Raw genomic sequence first — 18,463 nt, 5'->3', positions numbered from 1 at the left:
GAAAAGGTAAAAAAGGAAGATGAAAATAAGATCCAAAAAATAGTTAATAGTTCTCCTGGTGACAAAGAAGACAAAAATGGCGAGAAAATCACAAAGAAGGAGAAAAAACGAGACAAAATTGCTGCGACACCAGGATCTGGAAGAGAAGAGACCGATACAGAGGCCACCACAACAACCGAAGCAAAGAAGAACAAAACGGGTGAAGAGAAAACTCGTAAGGACAAGAAACACGGAAAACCAAGTAACAAAGACGGCCAAAATGCAAATGCTGAAGTAAAGACGGATGGAGATTCTCGAGAAAATAAGAGCGTTAGGAAAGAGAAGACAGACCAATCGAAGAAAAAAGAAAGAGAAAGAGCAGAAGCTATTGAAGAGAAAAAGGACAATGAGAAGGAAAAAACAATGAAGGAAAGAGAAAGGAAGAAGAAAAAAATAGAGGAAGATCAGGCAAATGAGAAGAAAGGAACTACGGAGAAGAAAATAGAAAAGAATGAAATCAAGCACGACCAAGATGCAGAGAAAAACGCAGGTAACAAGAATGAGAAGAAAACTGATGAAAATGTGAAAGTTAACATTGAAAAAGAAAAAAGAAAGAAAGATGCGACAAATAAATTAAAATCGGAAAAAGATAAAGTCCCAGATGCAGGTGTAAAGAAGAAGAGCGAAAAGAAAACGAAGAGTGAAAAGCCCTCTAGCGCTATTGGAGGAGCACCAGGCGTGTCAACTACCAGCCGAGTTCCTACAGCGGAATCTAGTCACAAAAAATCCAAAACCGAAAATGTCAAAAACACCGTTTTATAGCAGACGACATTTAGAATATGTATTGGTTAATTCTTGTGCATTTGGCTCCCTAGTCTTGCACTGGTGCTCTTTATACGTTAAAAACGCGACAGAAGTTTAAGTAATTTAATTTAAATTCTAAACGAATAAACTTTTTAACGGTGAAAATAACGTACATAGCATTGACCAATCCTCGATCATTAACAATGAGACATCACTCTGCTGTAACTCCTATGTACTGTAGCCCAAAGAAAGTTCCAATTTTTTTCTAAAGGCTTTTCACGGACCGCCTAAAGGAATATCATGGTACATACAAAAATTAAATGACTGGGCGTTCCTATTTCCATATATTTCATTGTTGTGATTTATTGATTAATTTTAGTTTGGTAAATTGAAACTTGAAACTCTCACAATTTATGAGGAAATTTTTGCAAATTATGAGTTGAGACTACTATACTGTACTATACTATACTCGTATTTATGAAATGATTGAAATATTTCTGTTTCTTTAAAACCTGAATCATTACGGGTACACTAGCACTTGATCACAATCACGAATATTTGAAAATTGAAAGTAACTTATTTTCTTTTGATTTTTATTTTTTAAATATTTTCGTCGATATAATGTATCATAAATATTTTTGTAGATAATTCGTAGCACACGACTTCTAGTCCGGATGGTAGTGTTTTCTGACGAAATTAGACTATTTGAGTAGTCAAGCTCCCCAGGACATAACAAATACAATATGTAAAGAATAAAAATCTCCAAGAAATAATAATCGAAATTTTCCTGATCTGCCAGGGGCCATACTTTCAAAACTCGCTAAGTGACCGTAAGTACTTACGCTCTATTTTCTTGTCGATGATTGGTGGATTTTGCTCGAAAGGCCGTCAATGATTGGCTGATGAACTTACGATCTCTTAACTTTTTTTGAAAGTATAGGCCCTTACCTCGATCCCATGAGTTGTTCCGTAGAAATCTGCAGTTCCCGTGGAGCCATAGAGTTTGTAGCCCATTTCTGCCAGCAGGCGGGCGGACCGAAGAAATTCAACTTTGTGCTAGAATTTAAGAAAAAAAAATCATAAATTAATATGATGGTCGCCCAATTAGCCATTATCTGCTGAGCCTTATTGCTAACAACAATTGAAACGATAGATTCCGTGACATTCTTAAATATATTATTGGATTGTTGGCAAACGACGTTTACACAATTCGCGACCTGCGAGTCTGGAGAAGCTGAACTGGGGCACTTTGACACCGACTCTACCGCAGCCGCGCAGCACTTCGATGGGCTGGACAGGCTCCCCCACGATGGCCCGCGTCGCACACGCTACGAAGTTGTAGTCCAGAGTCTTGCTCACGAACGGGAATGAGCGAGACACGCGCAGGTTCGTCTCGATAACCTTCAAATGGTTGTCCTGCAAAATCAAGTGAACATAAAAACAACCTGTAATTAAATCATATAACGGAAAAACAACTAAAATGTTTATGAATGTTGATTATAGTTATATTCGCTGTTATGCAATCAAATTAAACTTGGATTTTCTTGGTATGAAACGGACATTGCTAGCAATATCCGATTATTTTCAACAGCTTATCCTCAATTAAGCCATATTGCAGCCTAAATTTTTATTATCATAATCAACTCGCTTTAAAATGGCTTCTAGCCTTTATGACGCATTTATAACCAGTGGAACAAATAACCTACCGGTGTTTTATAGTTTATTCGCCATCTTAGAGATAAATAGCTTGGTGCATGGGAAACTCCTGGAGTTCTCAACCTTTCAATGCTTGATCGTTTCTAACCCAATTCACTGAAGGTCACAAACCTTAGCAATGAGCTGCATGTTGAAGGGACCCGTGACTTCGAGATGCTTGCCAATAGCAGCGCAGATTGCCGTAATTTTGTTCAGAGTTTCTTGGTTGAGGTCCTGCGGAGGAGTAACGAGGGTAGCGTCTCCGGAGTGTACCCCTGCGTTTTCAACGTGCTCGCTGACTGCCAGACAGATGAGCTGGCCTTCGTGTGCTACCGCGTCAACGTCGATTTCCTGGAAGTAACCAATTTTTGTTTAACCCATATGTACTTTAACGTTGGGTGCATGTAGAAACTTATTTACATGTACTCAATGTAATTTGCGTAGATTTCCTGAAAAATAAATCATTTCGCGGATAAGGAGAAGGGCAAAGTGTGCATAGACCAAATATTTTGAAATACATTCACATAATAAAAAACAATATTATGAGATGAAAAATCCGGATCAAAAAGGAATGAAACCAATCAATATAAGCACCTTGGCACCAAGAATAAATTTGGTGATGACGACAGGACAATCTTTGGAAACAGCGGTGGCCTGGTTGAGGTAATCCTCGAGGTCCTTGTGGCTGTTGGCGACGTTCATGGCGGCTCCTGACAGCACGTAAGAAGGACGCACCAGGCACGGGAAACCAACTTCGTCGCAGAAACTTTGCGCCGTCTTCAGGCTCGTCAATTCCTTCCATCTGAAAATGCTCATGAAGCTTAATTGCTATCAATGATACTATAGTTGAAATATTCGTATAAGAAAAAAGCAAGGATATCATATCTACTAGAAGCGTACTTTTTATGCAGACCAGGCAATAGGTGTAACTAACAAATTTTGAAAGACCGGAATTACCGCGGCTGCGAGATGCCGATGCCATCGAGCATCCTGGAAAACTTGAAGCGGTTCTCGGCTCCGTCAATTGACTCTGGCGAGGTGCCCAGAATCCTGACTTTCTGGCGGTGTAGGTCCATGGCTATGTTGTTTGGCAGCTGCCCACCCATGCTTAGGATGATGCCCACAGGCTTTTCAATCTGGTAGATGTCCATCACAACCTGGAAGATAGAAAATAGAAGGCATGATTTAAAAATAATTTCGTAAGAATGATGCAACCTTTAGATGCAATGTTTTCGCATCGCCTGACAGTCCAACCTGATTTGCCTTTCCATAGTACCGTTCTTATATAACGACTCACGCACACGTTAGTCATAAAACTATTTGAGCTATAACTAAATAGCCACGCAATATACTTTTTTTATATTTTTCCCTATATCATTATTCTCATTAATCTGTTTATTAATTTATTAATCTGTTTATTCTCATTAATCTGTTTATTATTAGAATAATGATATAGGGAATCATTATTCTCATTAATCATTCCCTATATCATTATTCTCATTAGTCTGTTACCTCGAAAGAGATTTCGTCGAAATACAGCCTGTTGCACTCGTCGTAATCAGTGGACACGGTCTCAGGGTTGTAGTTGACCATGACGGTGCGTCTGCCCAGCTTACGCAGTTGCCGCAAGCACTGCACGGCGCACCAGTCAAACTCAACCGACGACCCGATGCGGTACACTCCCGATCCTGAAATTTTGGGAAAAATCTATGTGGAATTCCATTTATTGTTTAATTTATTCCCATACCTTTACTTCCCATACATACATAGCACAATAGTTTTTTTCATATTAAAGCTCTAGTGAAATAGATTCCGGAAAATGTACGACTTAAAATATATTTAGACAAATCTTAAAATGTTTCCGTAACAATAGTCAAACCAAAGTTGCAGTTCAGAATTAACGGATACTATTACTCCAATTGAATACATAGTTATTGTTACCATTAAAATTCTCTTTATAAGCCTAAATTTCGTCAAAATAAGGGAAATATCCTACTGACCGATAACCATAGTCGCGCCAGGATCCTCAGCAAGATCCGAGGTAGTTCCGTTGTAGGTGAGGTAGAGGTAGTTGGTGCAAGCAGGCCACTCGGCAGCTACAGTGTCCACCTGCTTCACCACAGGCAACACATCTGATGGGAAAAAAAACATTTTATATCTTCAACCATATTGCAGGAAAAAAATTACCGATGCTCAAGAAATTGATTGTATTAGGTACTTTGAGTTACTAGAAATTCTAAACAAGAACAGATGACCAGAATCTGTAGGGGCAAGAAAATCAAGGAACATTCATGAACTTTAATTCAACCAACCTCTTCTTTATGGTTGCATGACTTACGACAAGTGGAGGAATTTTTACACAAAAAAATACACGAAATTTTTTTAAATAGATGAATCAATGCGATGAAACGAACTTGTATTTTGCCGTTGCGTGCGCACTGCAAGTTCCGTCGAGCTGACGGCGCCTGCGATTTGCTTGTCAGAGAAGCCGAGCTGCTTGGCCTTCGTGAGGAGACTGAGAGGAAGCTTGAGGGGCAGCTCCCCAGACGGCTGGGACTCCAGCTCATTGTAGGTTCCGATGATATTCTAATGTAGGGAAATAGTGCAGGTACCAGGTACAAAATAAGCTACGGTGTAACAGTTCTTTTTATTTTACATGAGCAAGGGCATATTGCCTTGATTTTGGGAAAAATCAAGGAAATAAGGAAATAATTTGTAAGGTTAAGGTAGGTCACCTGATTTTTTAATCAATTCATTTATTTTAGATTAAAACCTGGTCCAGTGAACCGTAGAGTTATTGTTTTATTTTGGAACAAGTTCTATTCATAAGTTAAAGACTCGCTCGTTAGTTTACCTTGAGTTTGTAGAGGAACCACTTGTCGATCTTTGTGAGGTCGTAGAGTTTGTCGAGCGACCAATCAAGTTTGAGTGCTGCAGCCAACACAAGGAGACGTTTGTCCGTAGGTTGGGACAGCTCCTAAAATGAACAAAATTTATTTAACACTGAAGAACATTATATGATCATTTTGAATCTTTTCTACACTTAAAACAATAGCAATTCCATCGCTTGAACTTCATCAGAAATAAATAGAATAAATAGAAATAAATAGAAATAAATAGAAATAAATTACTTCCTTGAAATAAATCTATTTTCATTATGGACCGTAGTTCAAATTCCAATAACGATGCTCAGTTTGGCTCGATGTAATTAATTTTAAATTGAAACTGTGACATCATCTATTCAAGCAAGAAAATACTTAATACACTAAATTACCTTCTTAAAGTATCCTGAATAAAACGCTTTAGACTTCAAATAAAATTATTTCACAATCATCTGCAGAACGCAATGTGAACCTTAATGGAACCTTGTTTTCTTTAAATTGAAAGGTCTGTCATAGAATTTCTATCAAAATGCCATTATCATTTCACTAACCAATGCCGTTGTTATTTAATTATCCAGCGCCATTTACTTCGTTAAAAGCCCCCAATACATGCAAACATTACCTTCTCATCGGCGGCGCGATGGTACGGGTCAAAACCAATTAGGTTCTCGTCCATCATGCGAATGGCTTTCTGGATGGCCTCTTCGAAGCTTCGCCCAATACCCATCACTTCACCCACACTTTTCATGGAGCTGCCGATCTGGAGGCAGCAAATACATTGTAAACTGTATAGTTTCTGATAAATAAAATGCAACTTTTAAATTTTGCCGTGAAATATTTCAAATTAATTTCGGTTTTTGCAAGTAAATTGATTGCAAATTGGCCAATTATGTTTCAATTTTAAATTATTGCAGTAAAACTTGAGTTCTCGATGCCAGGCTGCAAAATCCAAACGCTTATTTCTCTCAACAGTGTAGAAGTTAAATGTTACCTCTTCATACAGAATCAAATCAAACCGTGAGCTTCACTTAGATAATATATTTCATTCGTATTNTTTTCAAAATTTTAATAACAATCCTGAATTTTGCCAGGATATCATGCAATGATAAAATAAAGTTCCTCACCTTCGACGAAACGCCGTTGAACTTAGAGAGATCCCATCTCGGCAACTTGACAACGCAATAGTCTAAGGAAGGTTCGAAGCAAGCTGTGGTTTTGACAGTTGCGGGGTTTGGCAAGTCTGGCAAAGCTTTGCCCAATGCCAGTTTGGCAGCAATGAATGCCAGTGGAAAGCCAGTGGCTTTGCTGGCCAAAGCAGAGGAGCGAGAGAGTCTTGCGTTGACCTGGTAGGAACGAGCAATGATATATGGTAACTAAAAAAAAATTAGTGATGGATGCAATTTTCATCACATTCTAATTCATGTGCGCATTTTCCTTTGCAGTGAACAGGTAAAGTGTATTTTTATTAGCAGTCATATAAAAACTTCGACGATCCATAACAACTGGATTCCGTATTGTTACTCTCTTATCTTTGATTGTTTTATTCGCCTCACATACCTCAATGATATAGTACTGCTCGGAGTACGGGTTAAGGGCGTACTGGATGTTACACTCCCCCATGACTCCCAGTCTGCGGATGACTTTAAGTGCAGTGCTGCGCAGCATCTGGTACTCTCTATTGCTCAGTGTCTGCGATGGAGCCACCACGATGCTCTCTCCCGTGTGTATGCCAAGGGGGTCCATATTTTCCATGTTGCACACCTGGCCAAAAAGATAAGATTGATAAAAATAAATTTCACTTGATTGGCTGAAACCTAAGGAATAAAATGAGCAATACCTGGAAAATGAATTGGAAGGCTTAGGAAAGCTGAACAAAAAACAAAATTATTAGAAGCTTCTAGGACTTGGACACCAGGATTGAAAAAAATCCATAAATCCTTGTTTGATTACAATATTTTTCTTTGCGATACTCGTGGCAGCTCAAAACAATTTAAGATTAAATATCGAGATGGGAGTGTTTGTGACTAAAAGAAATATGATTATCAGCATGTAAAAAAATATGACTACGAGCATGTTACTCACAGTGATGCAGTTGTCGTAGGCGTCGCGGACCACTTCGTACTCTACTTCTTTCCAGCCCTGAAGAGATTTATCTGCGGAAAACGAACGCGTGTAAAAAACGCGATTAAAAACTTGAGTTTTACTGCACAATCCAGAACCAAAGCCTGAGTTTATTTGGAGAACTTTTGACCGCTCAATACCAAAAGATATATAGGCGTCGGCAACTAAAAAAATTATTTGGAGGTACATTATAGCGATATCTGCTGCCAGTCGTATTCTCCATGTAATTTGTACTTGTTTAACTATACTCAATATAAATCGTTTATTGTCTATTAATTTACTCAGATCATAACAAATTCGTCTGCTTGTCCCTGATATTGTACATAGATGAACCGAAGACCGGCTTGATATACAAAGTCATTCTTATGTACGCAATCGAGATAGGAACATATTCACAAGACAACCATAGAATCTATACAGGAAGTATTAGTTCATTAGGCATAAATTGGTTCATTGCTCAATTATGCATTCAAAATTTTGAACGATTCATTTCAATGTCTCATGAAAAAGTTAGAAGGAGTTCCTCCGACATGCTGGGCCAGTAGGTGGGTCCAACTCACCGATGATGACTTGTGTCGAGTGGGCGAAGGCGTGGGTGACGATGGTCCTGAGCTCCTGAGGGTTGTTGGCAAAACCCGACCCCAGCCCGCCCAGTGCATACGCTGCTCGCGCCAGCACCGGGTAACCGATCTTGGCTGCCTCATCCAGGGCCTATCAGGACATGACTTTTAAAAATAGTGGACAAAATAGAGGGCCTACGAGCACAACTTTTAAAAATAGTTACGGTCTTACAGACGCCTTTAATTATTATTAACCTTCACTCCTAATTCATTTGTGATGTCTGTGATTATCTTTCACAGTTGAACATGAGCCGCCATTTTAGGTTCGATTGAAATAATGTTCGGAAAATCTACTGAGTTCTTAGACGAGACGAAGGTGGGAATTTTTTTAATTTTTTAGAAGTCAAGTAAGTGATGGTCTACTTTTGCGAAATAATGCACTATAATAAGCATAGGAAGTAGTATGTTGTGAAGATAATATATTATTGCTTTTATTTTTTTAAATCAAAATCATTGTATTTCGATATCACTAATTCAGGAAGATATTCTTGGTGACGATAAAATGATCATAGTATAAGGACACGGCAATCTTAAAATTTCTACAAGGTTCATTAGCATTTGCGATGCCATACATGTCGTTATAGCAAATAACCTCAAATTTCATTCACACGGTATAGCTCATCGTTATGAAGGCAGCAACAAACCTCCTGCACGGAGTAGACCGAGGCAGATGGCGCCACCTTCTCGCCGATGCTGGCGATGAGATCAGCGAAGAGTTTACGGTCCTCGCTTAGGATGATAGACTGAATGGGCGTGCCTAGGATTTGGACGCCATACGTGCTCCAAACTCCTTCGGACTCCAATGTAATTCCGCAGTTCAGCGCCGTTTGACCGCCGAAAGTTAGCAAGACGCCGTCGGGTCGTTCACTTTCAACCACCTGAATAAATTGAAGCTCAAATATTGTGTTTATGGGAGAAGCGACCACATTTAGGTTCGTCATCTAACCACATTCTGATATCAGGCTTCTGCCCCACAATCGCCACATATATTTGGAGATTTGATTTTGACTGAAGTACGAATTTTTTTCTTTGATGGGTGGTTTACTGTACGAAAAATGAATCCCGTTAAAAAAAGGTATCGTTGATCAATATTCACATGTATTCAATGCGTACAGAAATTTTTTCTAAACTCGGTGGTTATTAAGGAATTTCTAAATGATATTTCAGCAGGAATTGTTATATGAACTAAGATATTAAAGTTCATCCTCTATATTTCTATTTTGAAATAGATAGAGCAATCTAGCTTAGCAGTTGGAGGAGTAATATCGTGATATTATTTTCCAAAAGTCTACGTTAGATTTGGCTTTTTATTTTTTATTCTTACCCTAACAAAATTTAGAGTCGCCCTAGCTTCTGGTAATCCAAATCAGAAGCTGCTGCGTCTGTAAATTTTCACTGGGTAAGGCTTGAATTTTGAGTATAAATAGATCGAAACTTATTTCCCTTATTTTACCTGCTTGACAAACTCTGGAGAGATGGGAGAAAAGTAGACCTTGTCTGCAAGACCTTTGGTGGTCTGTACAGTCGCGATGTTCGGGTTGATCAGCACCGTCGAGATACCTTCTTCGCTCAGAGCTTTGATTGCTTGAGATCCTGCAGTACAGAATGAAACATTAGAAAATACTCAGTGGAATTTAAATATAGGCTCATATATCTGTATACTGTAGTAAGACTTGGAACTGATATAGTATAAATTTTTACCGGCAGGATGCATAATTAATTTATTTTTAAATCTCATCAAAAGGCTACATTTACAGTCATCATTTCAATCACAATTTAATGAATACTTTCTGGTAAACAGGCCAATTTGAGAAAAATTCACAAGTTCGTGTTAAACTCAATCGCGCAGTGGAACCATTCGTACCTGAGTAGTCGAACTCTCCTGCCTGGCCAATTGACAAACCGCCGGATCCAAGTAACAGAACTTTTTTCAGTTTTTTAGTCGGAATGAAAGGTCTTGGAACTTCTGGATCAGGTCTGAAATAAACAAGTAAGTGATTGAAACATCTTAAAATCGTCATTACCACTGGTTCAAACATTCAACAGAGAACACATTAGATCGATAAAATTTCGGACAACAAATTAATTTATTATACTGTATTTGCCGAGAACCATTTAATTTAATTAAGAATAAAAAAGCAGTACCTAGAGTTAAAAACATAAAACATAAATCAAATGAGGAGTGAGGCACTAACATATATTCCAGGTGCTCGGAGATTCTCCTCGGAAGCTCCCAAGACTTCTTTTGCGAGCCAAGTTTTGAGAGTCGCGCCAAGTCCAGGAAGAAATCAAAGAGAGACTCTAAGTCCTGAGGGCCGCCGCAGTGTTCAGGATGGAACTGGACACTGCAAAGTCAATAAAGTCCATTAGAAACTAATATACGCACGCACACAAGAGCAAGTGTGTGGAAGAAAAAGGAAAATAAGGAAAAGAAGGAAGAATAAGGAAAACTGCATGTATGAAAGTAATGGTTTTCAAGATGTGGTACTATATACTAGCATGCACGCGAGCCCCTCAAGTTATGCGCGCAAATTTCAGTTGTTGCGAACGATTTTCAGCTATAGTTGACTTTTACCTCAAAAAACTGCTTACTCCCTAGCATAAGAATATCTGCAATGATTTATAACTTCTGCCTGCTCGTAGTCGTCCATCGTTGAATCAAATAATTGCACCTTCCTAATTTTTTATTTTAGACGCATTTTGGCATAATATAGTGCAAATTTTATTAGAAAATTTTGGCGACTAATATGGAGTATTAGCAGTGAGCTGTGATACCTGGTGTTACGCTGCCATTATTTAGAGGAAAATATATCGGATTGTGTACTCACATACTAACTTGACACGCCCACACTTTCCCACACTGTGCGTTTGAAAGTATATCGGATCTGATCACATCAGAAAAAACGTTTTTAGATGGTTTTAAGGCAATAAAATTTTTGATAATTGGCATAAATATCTTACCTAAAGAAGGGTTTTGAGACGTGCACAATACCCTCGTTGCTTAGGTCATTCTTGTTAGTAAAGAGCGGCTGCCAATCAGAAGGCAAGGATTGCGCGTCAACCGCGTAGCCATGGTTCTGGCTGGTGATGAAACAGCGCTTGGTGCCTTCGTGCTGACACGGTTGGTTGTGGCCACGGTTGCCGTACCTGAAGAAATTAGTGGCCGGTGAATTCATTTACTGATGATTTAGATAATTCTCAGGAATGCATTTCGGTTGTTGGTGATTGATATGTTTCAGGAGATGTTTTCAACCAGCGTTATTTGAGTGCCGATTGAAAAATTATGTATCTGTGTTCGAGATACGAAAGGTCTATCTAAAGATTATAATTTTCGAATGCGAGAGAAAAATAAAAATGAGCGACTGTGATAACCATCACTGCATAGAATCATACTTCATTTTGTACGTGGCGCAGCCCGCAGCGACAGCGAGCAGTTGATGACCCAAACAGATGCCGAATATTGGCTTATCGGTTGACTGCAGCAGCTGCTTTATGTGACTCACGGTGACATCACACATCTGTGGGTCGCCTGCAACAATAGGGTGAATAAATGAAGACTGGCCATTCATTTTGTGAACTAATCATTTCTGAGCAAATAGGCTCGTGTATTTCAAACATGACGTTTCAACAGTCATGTTTGAAATACACGAATTCATGACGATTCAGCAGTGTATTTGATAAATTTCTAAACTATTTATGGGTCACTTGAACAATATTTTAATGTTAGACTCATGGTGAATTCCTCAATTCATAATAAAGTTCTCAAAAGTTAGTTACCGGGTCCATTGGAGAGGAAGAGAGCATCGTATTCAAGATCGTTCAATGGATGGTCCCAGGGCACCAGCGAGACCTTGGCTCCTCGAGATACAAGGCAGCGAAGTTGGTTGTACTTAAGACCGCAGTCAACCGCCACCACGTGGGGACTCCCGCCTTCGTTAAAGCATCTCACGGACTGTTGCAAATGAATCAATGTTTGTATACGAAATATAATGAGATAATCGAATTAATTGTTGTAAAATTGGTAAGGTTATAAGGCCAATGAATTCGATGTAGGTCGTAATAGTAAAAGTTAGTTTGTTAAATACTTATTAGCTCTATGTTGATTTTAGCAATTCACACTTAGAAGGTCGTTGTGATATAAATGCCAGAAAAATTGTAAATTGAAGCACCATTTGAATTTTTTATCATTGGTACTCACAATTAAGCTAATCCAGTTTGCAAATATTTTATTAGTAATATTCACATGAAAACATCCAATATCTTTATAATATAATGTTACTAGGATATCAGCGTCACATGAAATTATTTTAGCATCTTCTGCGTGAAATACTTTTCACCGTTTTCCTATTTAATAAAGAATCAATTTGAAAAGACACCAGCGAGATCTTGAAAAAAATATCTTTACACAATCCTATTAGGCTGGTGAGAATCAGTGTTCACAACAACGATGAAATTAAACACATCCTAAGACAGAAAAGTGCATTGTAAGGATCATAAATCCAGTCGACACATCGAAGTTTACCTGAACAGAAACTTTAGCCACGAGAAGTGCAATTAAATGGACATAAGTCCAGTAGACACATCGCAGTTTACCTGAACAGAAACTTTAGCCTCGAGAAATGCATTTAAAGGATCATAAGTCCAGTGGATACATCGCAGTTTACCTGAACAGAAACTTTAGCCACGAGAAGTGCATTTAAATGGACATAAGTCCAGTGGACACATCGCAGTTTACCTGAACAGAATTGCGGTTAGGGTCAACCAAAGGTGGAGCTTCTTGGCCGTCAACGACGATGCGGCCAAGCAGCGAGCCAGACGACCGAATCCTGGCACAAGCAGAAAATAATATCCAAGAGTTTAAGAGATGTCACTCGAAAGGTAAGATGTAATTAAATTTTTATGAATGGTTGCTCTGCGAAGGAGGTCTAATGTATGTTAACGTAACCTACAGAAGAACAATTAATATCAAAAACGTAACATCCAGATCCGCTCAAGTCTTCTTTGGTCATAAAACAAATTATACTTATAGACTAACTCGACCCGCCTTCATGTTACAAACTTATTCATCCGAGGAATATATTGAGAACATAATTTTATTTTGTCGTCGTGAATTGAAGTCCTCTTACATCTCTCTATGAAGATTTGCGATGTTAGGGAAAACGACGAGCGCTACCCCAGCTTACGCTAAAAAGTTGCTTGGTAAATTTTCTCCGCCTCTAAATCATCGCCAAACTTAGGTTACCATCATTTTTTGTCTTACATTCAACATAACGTTGAACAAAAAAATCTTCCTTCAAAAATCTGACTAAACTGTATAGGTAAACTCTTTGCCAAATCTAAAGGTTTCAATTTAAATGTTCAAAAAATAAAATATGAAATGGACCTGAAAAATATTCTTAAGCACAAATATTAAACTGAAAATTAATCAATTAAAAAATAAGAGTAAGAATTGTTTAGTGCAAATCGTTAATGTGAAATTTTCAACTAAATTAGTTAAACGGACTAAAATATACAACTTCATGATGATTGTTGGCTATGTGAATAGTGATAATAGAATCTATACTATCTATTTTGCCTGGCAATACAATGCTAAAATTAAAAATTTCAGAAGATATATACTGCATTACCTCTTGGTAAGTTCGCGGGTATCGATGCCCTGGATACCCGTGATGCCCTCACTGAGAAGCCATTGGTGCAGCGTCCTGGTGGAGGCCCAGTGGGAGGGCTCGTGGCACAGCTCTCCCACCACCAGACCACCCACCCACACTCGTGCGCTCTCAGTCCATCTGATAATAAATTGAAGCATATCAATATCAAGCACTAGAAAATCCTTAAGTCATTTAGGATGCCGGGTCTTTTGTCGTACATGGAGGACAACAATAAATAAATAAACTTCCTGGACATGCCGGGACTGAGATATCCGTCCATTTTTGACTAGAAATTAGCAAATACTTAACGCTGCACGTACGATTACTGCTATCAAATACCTTACGTTGCACGCACGGTTACTGAGACGATACTTTACGCGGAATGCACGAATCCAGCTATAACAAGTACCTTACATCGCACGCACGATTGCTGATACCAAATACTTTACGCTGCCTGTGTCGTGCCGAAATCGCAGAATTGCCGATTCTATGGAATCGTCAGCAGTTTGCCAAATCTGTAGAATCAGCATTTCTACACTATAGGAATCTGGGGTTAGGTCAGTCAGCCAAGTTCTTTTTTTAATATTTAAATATAAAGGAAATTGACCAAACTTGACCTAACCTTTTCTAACTCTAACTGTCGATTTATGTTCTAACTCTAACTCTAACGTTCTATTTTCTTAAACAGCAATGAAGTTCTAATTCTACAAATTCGGCAAACTGGTTGCTGATTCCATAGAATCGGCTATTCCGCAATTTAGCACGACACATGCACTATCACTGGTACCAGCGCACCTGGGTATGCCGTCAGGGTCGGTGTCGAAAGCAGGCACCCCGTAGTTGCCGACCAGCGGGTAGGTGAGGACGAGCAGCTGGTCGCAGTACGAGGGGTCGGTCAGGGCCTCGGTGTACCCCACCATCCCCGTCTGAAAGACTGCCGGAAAAAATTCTGTTGTTAGTTTCGTGAAATTTTATCGATTAGATATAGTATCACGCAGGTTTGACTATCATATGAAGGTATAATGCAAGGAAGCCTGCAGATCTAATTATAAAAAAATTTTAATAATGAAAGCCTGCTGTTCTTAAATGTTATCTCAAGCAAAATAGGCATTCGGGATTCATGAGTTTATTATGAGTGAATTACAAAAAAAGAACAAATCGCGGATTAAGAATGATGTATCGATCAAGAATACAGCCGAAAGAACAAAAAAAAATATCAAAATTGACAAGAGCTGAATAAAAAGATTCAAGAGTCAAGACCTGAAACCAACAAAAATTATAATGAGAGGATTTAATAAAGGCAACAAAGCAACAATTGACTATCAGTTGATGAAATAACGAGTACAATATGCAAATGCGGTGAAATATGGCAACAGAAGCCGCAGAGCACGCACCGACTTCGCCGGCAGAGGGTCGCGCGGCTCCGAACAGCAGACCAGGGAAGCGGGAGCCATCGGAGAGCTCAAGAGCGCCGGGTACAGCAGCGGCACTATCATCCTGCTGGGGGTGACATGGTAAATAACTGAACTATACACAGAAGAACTAGACATTGACACATAAACAAACTTGTATTGAACAAAATAGTGAATTGGATATAGGTAACTGATAAATAAACATTAATAATTCAAGAAATCCGACTAGCCAATCCTATTCTGCACAATCGGTCCAACAACATACTTTAGCCAGCGACGCCGTACATGACAAGACCGATTGTTTACTAAAGGTTCTAGAAGTCGGTTTCTTTTACCCTAAAATGATACATGATAACTATTACCCTAAATTACAAAAATATTGATACAAAGATATTATGAATAAATAATGAATGAGCGGATTCATTTTGCGATAGAGACTCAATAAGTAACTCGGTTACAATGACACGGTGAGCAGTGAAACAACGTAACCTGCATCACGTAATGCCTCATGACAGTTAGTTAAATGCCAATGAGTATTATTAGTTTATCAAAAATTACAAACGACTATGGAAATATTACAAAACACCGCGATCAATTCGGGTGTAGCCAAATTCGACAAAATTTTAATTAGGGATTTAAAAAAGACTTACAATGGTATCGCAAAAGGTTACAATCTTTGACGTTTCTTGGTAGGGTATAAATATTTTTGTACATCACTTTAAATTGCATAATGGGAATAATATGGGGAATTCAATATATTTTATTGATTTCTTATGCATGAGTTCGAAACCATGATACTGCAAACGGCGCTTTGAATGTCGATCATTCAAGACCAGAAGGATGTTAGGTTGGAAGTTTTCAAGCTGAGCGATTGAGCAAAAGTCGCGGAAAAAACTGCTGAGGCAAGCAAACTTCAAAAATCAAATTCAACGAAGCCAAAGAGGTTAGATCGGGTCTTAGAAAACCAATACCATGACATTCCAATATCGAGTTTATGGAACTTATTCTAATGTAATGTGAACGAAAAAGCTACATCAGCATTATTATTTTGCATGCCGTTATATTTGAATACTGAATAAATGTTTAACTGTTATTGACGTGGAGTCATGATACATTTCATGTACATATCATAAATTATTATTATTATTACATGAAATGGGTCATTGTATGTATCCGATTTTTAAAATCGTTGAAGCATAAACTTTTCAAGTTATCGACACCCTCATATTTGGTTCACTTTTTATGCTTATTAAGATTATGATCGGTTTTTGCTTATCCGTGCGAAACGTTTGCTGCAATAACGAACAAAGGCTTTTTAACGACACCTCTAATTGAAACACGACTAATTATTCGTCCAATATTTTGATCGAATTTTATCATATAAACTGTATTCTCTTCTTTATTTCAGTCAACGTGCCTTCAGACAGAAATTCTTCACCTACGATCCACCTTTTATGCTTGAATTGCATTATAGAAATTAGTCAACTTTTTGAAACAATGAAAAACCCAGCAAAAGCACATAATAACGCAGAAGATGAGCCGTGAAAAAAAAAATACAACAATGCACCTTGACCGACGCACCTACATTTTTTGACCCACGAGCCATGGATCTAATTTGGTGCGGTGGCTCAAAAAAAATCATCTAAGCGATGAACAGGTACACTATAACGACAGTGAGAGAAAACTGTTAAGAACGTACTTCGTATTACTGGACATAATTTAACGTTTCAAAATCATAAAACTAAGTTTACACAAATATAAAAAATTAAATGAACATAATTTCTGTTTGCTCTGGGATTCCAGATGCAATTATTCCCATTTATAAAAATTATTCGGATGAAAATGGCAATATGATTTGGGAATATGCTTTTTTAGAGGCGAATAGCATACCGACCTTGAGATGCACTACATAAAAAGAAAAAACACGCGAGATAGGCTATCAGTATAAAAAACGTGTGCCGCAACAAAAACGTTCACCAGGTACAATTAAACGTAGAGGAGCTTTCCGGGACTGAACAGTGAATGAAATAATTCATATTATTCATTTGCGTCGCAGGTCTCACTTCACTTACTTCACTAAATATGCAACGCAAGCGGTTATCTGTTTTAACATTTGGCAATATGAATAGTCTATGTTTTTGAATGGAAGAAATATTTTTCATTCGGCGGCGTAGAATACATCAAAAGAAATCAATGGAATAATATCAAAAATAAATTTGTGAGTGCTGGCTACATGTTAATCTTATTAGCACACGTGGGCTCATTTGAAACCAATCCAAGAGTTTCAGTTTGAGTGTCCAAGCCATAAGGGCTTGAAAACTCTTAAACAATATTAACTATTTCTATAGAACTAAAATTCCAAAAGTGGCTCTCACCATAGTAACTTACCGGTTTCATGTTTGAACTCTATTAGGGAAGCGCAGTTTCAAGATAAGGCACCTTAAATTTTTTTTGTGGATGAACCGGTTTACAGGAGCACAGGAGCAGGAGAAACACCCGTAAGGTTTGGATGCTAGACGAACACTGAGGAGTCTGGCCCAAATTGGAGGTAGGAAGCATGGGAAGCTCTGCCGTTTGCCCACGACCATCTAGGCAGGAGATACAAAAAAAAAATAAGTTCGCTCATAGAATCAAACTGTACGGTTGTTCACAGATTTATATCAGCTGACGAATATATTTTTAACGTGGAAGTATCATTGAAAAATAAATATTCAGAATCTGTGAATTCTGCATTGTTGATTGCGTCCAGAGTAGATCGCCTTAGAAAAAGTTGGAATGTCTGTTTTTCACTGCGAAGCGAAAATTCTCGATTGAGATTTAGCCACCGAATTTTAGCGGTTATGCTATTTACCAAGCATGCGAAAATTCTTCCACTACCAGCATTTTAACGGCAAAACAAATGAAAATTGTCGAGCCTCTACAACTACAAATGATAAATTTCCAAGCTTTGCTAACTCTAGATCGAATTACGAGTTTCTTCGAATATCCAAAGAAATAATGCCACGGCGACTGCGTGTGCAGCGCTAGACACGCAACATGATTCCTTGTTCACATTTAAACATACACTAGGTTAACATAAATGATCTGACATAAAAAGTAAACATGCGGGTAACAATAAATGAAATATCGTTTCACGTAAATACGTGCGTAACAAGAAACGACCTGCCATGTAAAGGAAGCATGCGGTTAAAAAAGAAATAAATAAATAAGCGTATTCTCTTCCAAATTATGGCTTATGGTATGATAGTGCGCCTGTCTTCCGATGTAAATTGTTCATTATAACTTTTTTTAATTGACTCCAT

General features: G+C 38.2%; 1 protein-coding gene across 1 annotated transcript in view; it reads right to left on the bottom strand.

Annotated features, from left to right (window-relative positions):
• LOC108679055 (CAD protein-like) overlaps positions 1 to 17,671 on the bottom strand; it is a 46,225-nt gene extending 28,554 nt beyond the window's left edge. Inside the window, 26 exon segments of the mRNA XM_047883959.1 lie at positions 1,732 to 2,199; positions 2,611 to 2,829; positions 3,073 to 3,280; positions 3,436 to 3,635; positions 3,991 to 4,166; positions 4,479 to 4,610; positions 4,893 to 5,064; positions 5,333 to 5,455; positions 5,983 to 6,120; positions 6,485 to 6,703; positions 6,918 to 7,121; positions 7,443 to 7,513; positions 8,042 to 8,192; positions 8,746 to 8,979; positions 9,555 to 9,694; positions 9,966 to 10,078; positions 10,297 to 10,446; positions 11,063 to 11,248; positions 11,495 to 11,630; positions 11,879 to 12,053; positions 12,695 to 12,712; positions 12,837 to 12,927; positions 13,729 to 13,887; positions 14,545 to 14,683; positions 15,144 to 15,249; positions 17,550 to 17,671. Of these exon segments, the coding sequence (XP_047739915.1) occupies positions 1,732 to 2,199; positions 2,611 to 2,829; positions 3,073 to 3,280; positions 3,436 to 3,635; positions 3,991 to 4,166; positions 4,479 to 4,610; positions 4,893 to 5,064; positions 5,333 to 5,455; positions 5,983 to 6,120; positions 6,485 to 6,703; positions 6,918 to 7,121; positions 7,443 to 7,513; positions 8,042 to 8,192; positions 8,746 to 8,979; positions 9,555 to 9,694; positions 9,966 to 10,078; positions 10,297 to 10,446; positions 11,063 to 11,248; positions 11,495 to 11,630; positions 11,879 to 12,053; positions 12,695 to 12,712; positions 12,837 to 12,927; positions 13,729 to 13,887; positions 14,545 to 14,683; positions 15,144 to 15,249; positions 17,550 to 17,558 (4,137 nt within the window). The 5' untranslated portion in view covers positions 17,559 to 17,671.
• Positions 17,672 to 18,463: the final 792 nt, after the last annotated feature.

This window comes from Hyalella azteca, unplaced genomic scaffold (assembly GCF_000764305.2).
Source record: "Hyalella azteca isolate HAZT.00-mixed unplaced genomic scaffold, Hazt_2.0.2 contig14130, whole genome shotgun sequence".
In the NCBI taxonomy this organism is placed as follows: Eukaryota; Metazoa; Arthropoda; class Malacostraca; order Amphipoda; family Hyalellidae; genus Hyalella; species Hyalella azteca.
This window is presented reverse-complemented; position numbering and strand designations above follow the sequence as displayed.